This window comes from Malus domestica, chromosome 10, assembly GCF_042453785.1.
Source record: "Malus domestica chromosome 10, GDT2T_hap1".
In the NCBI taxonomy this organism is placed as follows: domain Eukaryota; kingdom Viridiplantae; phylum Streptophyta; class Magnoliopsida; order Rosales; family Rosaceae; genus Malus; species Malus domestica.
Window position 1 is genome coordinate 17,148,911 of NC_091670.1, and position 8,106 is coordinate 17,157,016.

At 38.7% G+C, this 8,106-nt stretch overlaps 1 protein-coding gene across 1 annotated transcript; it reads right to left on the bottom strand.

Annotated features, from left to right (window-relative positions):
* Positions 1 to 1,085: 1,085 nt before the first annotated feature.
* On the bottom strand, positions 1,086 to 4,390 carry LOC103431306 (DNA-directed RNA polymerases II, IV and V subunit 3-like). The gene is made up of 3 exons (XM_008369450.4): positions 3,839 to 4,390; positions 3,464 to 3,701; positions 1,086 to 1,682 (listed from the first exon to the last, which is right to left on the bottom strand). The coding sequence occupies exons 1-3, from the start codon at positions 4,282 to 4,284 to the stop codon at positions 1,410 to 1,412; spliced, it is 957 nt and encodes a 318-aa protein (XP_008367672.2). The 5' UTR covers positions 4,285 to 4,390; the 3' UTR covers positions 1,086 to 1,409.
* Between the last annotated feature and the right edge of the window lie 3,716 nt (positions 4,391 to 8,106).

Consider the following 8,106-nt stretch of genomic DNA (forward strand, 5'->3'; position numbering starts at 1 on the left):
TAACACCAAAATCTTCCAAGTGGGACCTTTATGAAATTGTGCAAATCTTATTTCCTATGGACCCCAAATGGATGGCCTACATGTGTCATTCACATTACTTCACATTTACATATATAGGCTTAATTATTAGTATGGTAATGTTGAGGTAACCAAATTTCTAAATCAAATTTGTAAACCCAATGATGTGGATGTTGATGATTGGATTATTACTTCAATGTTGATTAATATGTTTATTTTCTATTAGTAACACATCATTTGGATTAACAGTTTGGTTTAAAAATTTAATATTCCTAACATTATTCTTATTAGCGTGCTCCTGAAATTTATTTTGATTCAACTTGTCCTCTCAAACGCACCAACGTTATCTCACTTTACTATATATTGTTATCTCCATTAAGTTTTTCTTCTATGCCGCTAACGTGGCAACCACATGGGAAAAAAAAGATTTGTTGTCTTTTCCCCTTCTCCTTCTCTCCTCTGATCATTTCACTTTCTCTCTCTCTCTCTCTCACTCTCTCTCTTCCCTCACCGGTTTCTTCTGCACGCTCATCCATATCGACCATTCCCACCAAATTTATCAGATCTCTATTCCAACTGATATCATAATCCAGTTTCGACTATGGAATTAAAACCTGTTCATAAGCATGGATTTTTATTTTTTATTTTTTATTTTTTTTTTTTGAAAGAACCTCCGGAAAGTTCCATATGTACCTGTGCTAAACATTAGTATTACGTAGCTTGTAATAGTCTTAACTCCGAGAATGTAAAGATCCAACTTAAAACCTGTTGACAGTGAGTAGAGAGGCCTAAGATTGCTTATGCAGAGCCCGTTCAGAAGGTTTTTATTTTTTTTTTTATTAACTAAAAAAAAGAGCTTTTGACAATATTGTTAGCAATAAAAAAAAAAGAAACAAAAATTTGTTGTTGAGGGAAGATAAAAAACACTTACAAGTGCTTTTTTGTATAAGCACCTACTGTGCGCTTCTTTTAAGAAGTACTTTTTCAAAAAATATTTACATTTTATTAAAACTTTCTATGTGCTTCGAATACCTTTTAACAAAACTTTTCAAAATGGTTATGTAGGCTTTCCTTAAACGCATGCATCCAATTTAACACAACCAAGTCAAGCTTGAAGTTCTCAAAGAGGATTTTGCAAAAGCAATACTTGGTTCAACCTTGACAACTGCAACAGAAGCTATAACATATATTGCAAGCTCTACTGGAGTCCGCTTCACGTTGTGCTTCAAAATGTGAGTAAAGCATAGCAGATAATAAATTAGCATCCACATCAGAGGGGGGTTGTATTGGCAGTAAGCCCAGCACATAAACATGTCCCACAAAGTAAACTGAAGCCATTTATCTCGTTGAAATCTACGGAGGATCAATTTCATAGCTCTTCCCCATTTGGATCATCCTCCTCGCATATGTGCACCTAATTCACCAAACTGGTCATCTGCTTCTACAGTATCCTCAGAAAGGCGCACTGCATCCAGCTTCTGTTTCAGGACTTCTATAGCATTAAGGAGCAACTGAGCAGCTTTAATCGCACCGGTAGATTCCACTGTGAATATAAAGCTATCTTCTCTTGCAGTGATATCCACAAGCCCAGACTTCCCCATAGCTTCTGCTTTCTTGATCACTTCATCATCATAGGTGTATGCTTCAGGATCAACCACCACGACCTTTCAAAATGAAAAGTTCAAAAAGAGAAGAATTTTACAAAGGTCACAAGTTAGCTGATAATTATAATATGTAATTTAAGCACTGATAATACTATGCGAACTTTTATTGACTACTATTTGCTTTTGTGCCCTTTACGGTCATAAATCATAATACAACTCAAATGAACTAACCAATGCAGCTGGGGTCTGAACCTACTAAACATCATCCTTCCATTATATTTGTACTCAGCTTTCTAGATATACATAAATGTCTCAAATGCACACCAAATAATCAGGCGGGAGCATCGGCCAGTTAATTCAACCTCTACTATAGAATGCATGGAAAATTAAACTAAATCATTCTTTGCTATAGCAATAAATTATTGTAGAGATCGAGTGCCCCATTATGTGATATTGGTTTCATGCTAAAATTTTGTTTAAGGAAATGATTTCAATATGGCTCCATTCAAGATGATATATTCCACATAAAGAAACTTTATCACATTGCAGTCCCTAGTCCTGTTATTTTGGGCATCATTTCGGCTCTCTGATTCCAACTACACATTGTATAAACCCACAAAACCTAGCAACATGAACTAGAGCTTCAAAACTAGGACGATGCTTAAACCCCATAACCACCAGTGTCTTCAACATCTTTGCTACCTCATGATCTGTGTCTGTATGTTCCCTCCTAGAAATTACATATTCCTGAAAACAAAATATTCTAGACGTCCTGCAAGTGTAGCAACTGACAACCTACTACTCATGCCATGATGTAGCAACTGACCCGGAATATCTCCAATCTACTTTAAGTAAAAAAAGGACTGGAGATTGGCTCATTCTTTGAGCAATCTCCCTGTTTCAAGAGTTAAACAGCAACAAGATGGTATGCAATAAAAGATAATGAAATGTAAATAAAAGTTTGATAGCCAGTAATTACTTAGTTAAATATCAAATCCAAATTGTGTAAAGGTTAACCAGACTACTCCCAAGAAAGAAAAGAACTGCAGGGCCGACATACCACTGAGGAAAACAACATAGTAGCTCTATTACAGAATTGTTAGCACGAATACAGCAATTCAATCTTATGGAAACTCTTCACCCTCAAGCTAATTACTTAAATATGTTAAAGCCCCCTAAATACAGTTGATTTATGTTCCATCATGCCCCTTTATCTATGTTTCTTCAGGGGAAAACAAAAACATAACATCTTAAGCACCCTTTGATTACACCTAATAGAGGTTCACCATCATTTCAATGAACATGATTTTCTTCAAACTCAGCAGGACATACAAGTTTAGTTTGACAAGGTAAAACAGCCATACATATTATAGGTGACCAATGACTTTTACATTGAGAGACATAAGCTTACACCTAGGACACTTGAAGGGAAATCAAAGAATTGCAAAGGAATATAAACTCTGACATGAAGAAATGCCTCCCATATTATCATAAACAAGTAACAAACAGTCCTCCAGATAGTGCACTTACAAAAATGAAACTCTGCTTACATCTTCCATCTCCTTTAAGAAGCAACGAAGTTCTTTGATTACTTAAGTAATACTTCATTAAATGTGTACTTATAAATAGTATAGCTGGGACGAACAAAGAAGCAGCTAAATGATGCTTATAAAATCAAACCTACCAATAAAACGAATAAGATAACAAGCATCTCAAATGCTCTAAAGCAATAATCTTTAAAGGATATCCTTAAGCAAAATTACCACTGACACAATCACAAACATGCAATGGAACTATCATAACCATAAAAAAGAAGCACGGATGTTAGGAAACCAACCAACCTTGTCGGTTTTAGGATCAATGTCAAAGACCTTGGTGGGACTACTCTCAACCCAAGCCTTCTTCTCCTCAAGAGTCAAAGTATCCATCAGCTCCTCATTGATTCGAATGTCGGGTTCATACATGAAAGTGACAGTGGCCGCGGGCGACCACTTAGCATGATCTTTGCCAATCCCCTTTCTGGCAATGGCCCTCAGCCTCAGCTCTTGCCCCCTTCGCAACTTCACAATTATAATTCCCCTAAAACCACAAAAGCAAAGCAATCCAATTGCAGGTAGACTCAAAATTCAACACAAAAATTTTCAATTTACTTCAAACGAGTACAAGTATTGATTTTGCGAAACCCTAAAATTGTGAGAGAGGGGGCATGTGCATACTTCTGTTCGGAGGATTCGAAGCCGGAGGAATCAGAGAAATCAACGGGGACCACGGTGTGGTCGGAGCTGAGGAGGTCCTTGCTGGTGACATCTAGGGTTTGGTCGGAGTGGCACTTGGCGCGGAGGTGAAACTCGACGGAGCAGAACTCGCACTGTCCGTCACCGTCGCAGGCGTCGCAGTCACGTGAGAAGCGCATGCTCATGGCCCGGTCGGAGGTGAGGGGGATGAGACCGAGTCGGTGGGCGATGAACTCGTCGTTGAGGACGGAGGAGTTGATCTCGATCTCGACAAGATCGATGGCGACAGTGGGGACCTCGGCGATCATCACGCGCCGGAGCGCGTTGGCGACGCTGGCGTCGGTGTCGCGGAGCTCGAACTTCAAGTAGTCGTCACGCATTTCGCGGATTTTGACGCGCGGGAGTCTCTGGTACGATTTACCTTCCATTCTCACTAGCGTGACCGTCCGGGGGGGGACAGAGAGGGTTTTGGTGAAAGAATGAGTAGAGGGTTTTGCCTTTGGGCCTTTTAATCAATGTCGATAGATAAAAATGTGAACATTCAAAATATCAAAACTTTAATTAATAAAACAAACTCCTATGTTAGTTGTCACATCACTGTAGCACGATATAGTCCACTTTGGACCTTGGCCACATCCTCATGGTTTTGTTTCTGAAAACTCAAACAAGAACTTCCCAGTGGGTTATCCATCCTGAGATTGCTCTCACTACGATCTGCTTAATTTCGAAGTTCCGATGAAATCTGAAGTCAATGAGCTCCCAAAATGTCTCGTGCTAATATGGAGATGAGCATGTACATATAAGGCATAGAAGATCCACATCCCTGGGCGATGTGGGATCTAACAATCCACCACCTTAGGGGCCCAACGTCCTCGTCAGCACACTTCCAACCAAGAAGTGGCTCTGATACCAAATTGTCACATCCCGACCCGGGGTCCACCACATCCCGGGCTCAACTCCACCGTAGCACGATATTATTCGCTTTAGGCTCTGATCACGCCCTCACAGTTTTGTTTATGGGAACTCACACGAGAACTTCCCAGTGGGTCACCTATTCTGGGATTGCTCTCGCTACAATCTCGCTTAACTTCAGAGTTCCGATGGAATCTGAAGCCAGTGAGCTCCCAAAATGCATCGTACTATATGGAGATGAGCATGTACATATAAGGCATAGAGGATCCACACCCCTGGGGTTAGATGCCACATCGCCCAGTGATAAGAGCATATTTATGCGACTTAATTAGCTTGTTTTCTTGCATTTATATTATTAGTTCATAGTTATTTTAGTATTTTAAGCTATTTTCATGTGTTTGTAGATCCAAAGAGTTAAAGTGGCAAGAAAGTGCATTTTAGAGCCTTTTGGAGCAGTTTTGGGCTTGGAATGGATAGCACATGCATGGAACAAGGTGGATGGACGAATTTGAAGACCAAAAAAGGCTAGGATTATGCTGAAGTTATGAAGAAATTAATTCAAGAAAAGGAAGTAAAGAATGCAAGCAAGAAAGAAGGAATGTTAGCCAAAGTTACCTTATTTTGTCCTAAACTTTCCTAATCCTTCACCACTTAATTTCCAACACAAGGAAGATCTTTAATTAAATTAGGAGACTTAAATTCAGACCTAATTACAAACCTCTTTCCTCTTCCTTGCCGCACATTCCTCTTTCCTCTTCTCCCTTTCCCTTGCCGCGCAAGGGATCATCCTTTCCCTTTACTTTCCTTGCCACATATCCCTTTCCCTTTCTCTCTTGGGATTCTAATTTGTTACCCTCTTCTTGGAGGATTTGGAGTCTTAAACTCTTCCCAAATTAATTCCCAGTCGTGCCATTTCCTTCCCCTATAAATAAATGCCTTAGCCGCACCATTCAATCATCCATCAACACATCCATTCACTATCATTCATACTTTCAGTCATTCTTCCATACAATTCATCACGCAAACCTTCACCCACACCTTGTGCCACAACAAAGAAGAAGAAGGAGGACCCCTGGACGTGCTTGCCACTCAAGTTGGGTTGTTGGAACGTTTTTAGGTGTAATCCATCATTTGTTTCCAATGTTTAATTTAATTTATCTTTGTTTTGCGAACATGAGGAGCTAAATTCATTTTAGCTAGGGGAAATTCAAAACCATGAATATATTTGCACTATGAATTGATTGCTTCCAGTTGTGATTCTATAAATCGTGAATGCAATTTACTTAACTGTTTGATTCAGATTTTATTCTTGTATGTTGATTAAGGGTGCACACTTAGTTTGCATGCAGGAATTTGATGCTAGAATATAAGGGAGTTTCACCTAATCGTTATGAACTTATATTCATAAGTAGTGGAGGTTGCTAGTCACAATCGTGTTAAGTGAATTCATGGCAGGAGTATCATGCTGTTCATAGTTACGAATGTCTTGTCAATGCTTATGATTTTCACAAAACTTAATGATCTTTGATTGTATCTCTATTATGTTGTTCATGTAGGGAACTATTAAAGAATAATTTGGTTGCCGATGCGTTGTCCATCCAATTCAATGACTTAAGGAAAATCTAAGGGTTAATTAGTGATGTTCACTATTAATATGGGGTGTTGAGGTTCATGGTTTATTGAAAAAGCAATTGGAAATTGTTTTGTATGCAAGTGTGTCATGTGTGGAGAATTGATAGGAGCATATTTATGCGACTTAGTATGTTTGTTTTCGTGCATTTATGTTCTTAGTTCTTAGTTATGTTAGTAGTTTAAGCCATTTTTGTGTGTTTGTAGGTTCTTTAGGCCAAGGATGCAAGAAGGTGCATTTTGGAGCACTTTGGAGCATTTTTGGGCTAAGATTGGATGGTGCAAACATGGAGACATGAGGATGGACGTTTTGGGCTTTTGTGTGTGCAAGTGTGTGTGTGTAATTGCAAGGATAAACACATGCAAAGAAGCCCACATGCAAACTCAAGGCAAGAGAGGGAGAAAACACATGCAAAGAAGCCCACATGCAAAGTGAAAGGGACATACACGGCAAAGGGGAAGGAAATGGTGTGTTTTGTGCTTGAAATGATGAAGCATGTGTGTGTAAATGTAAAGGAAAATAGGGCAGAAAATGTGTGTGTGTTGTGGTTGAAATGATGAAGCATGTGTGTGTAAATGTAAAGAGGAAACATGCCAACACACACCCACACAAGCTGCACATGCAAAGGATATGGAGTGGTCCTCTCTCAAGCCTATAAATACCACCTTCCATATTCATCAAGGGGGAACATATTTTATCCTTGCCTTAGCCACACCTCTCCACCACCATTCTCTCCACATTCAGCCAAAAATCACCCTTAGCCACACCACCCATCAACCCTAAATATTTCCATACCATTCCCCATCCATTCTACACCATAAAAACCACCCAAAACCGTCCAAAACCTCTAGTGCCGCTGCTTGCAAAGAAGGAGGAGTGCTTGGAGTTGTGCTAGCCATTCCATTGGAGTTGTTGGAGCATTCTAGGTGTATTCTACTTTGTTTTTCTATGTTTAATATCAATTGTTTTTGTTTAATTGCAAGTATGAGGAACTAAAACCTTACTTAGCTAGGGGGAAGTTCGAAGCCATGAACATGCTTGAGATATGAATTGATTTCTTCCAATTGTGATTTAATAAGTTGTGAATGCAATTCAATTAACTACTTTCTTCAAAACTAATTCTTGTATGTTGATTAAGGATGCATATTTAGTTTTCATGCATGAATTTGATGCTAGGATATAAATGAGTTTCACCTAATCGTTACAAGTTTATATTCATTGGTAGTGAAGGTTGCTAGTCACAATCGCGTTAATTGAATTCTTGGCAAACGTATCATGCATTCATAGTTACGAATGCCTCGTTAACACTTATGATTTTCATAGAACGTAATGATCTTTGATTGTATCTCTATTATGCATTCATGTAGAGGACTTTTGGAGAATAATTTGGATTGTCGTATGCATTCATCCAATTCAATAAATCAAGGAAAATCTGAGGATTAATTAGTGCATCACGGTTAATCTGGGGTGTTGAGTTTCATAATCTATTGAAAAGCAATTGGAAATCAATTCATGTACAAGTGTGTCATGTGTGAAGAATGGATCTCTAGCTAATCCATCAACCATATATTTAGTTTTACTTTTTATCTCAATCACAACCAAAACCAATACCCCCCATTTATTTTCTTGTATCAAAGTGTGCTTAAGTTTGTTTTGAACTCTTTGAGTCTAGTTTAGTGTTTTAAAGCCTACTTTTGTGTTTTTAAGT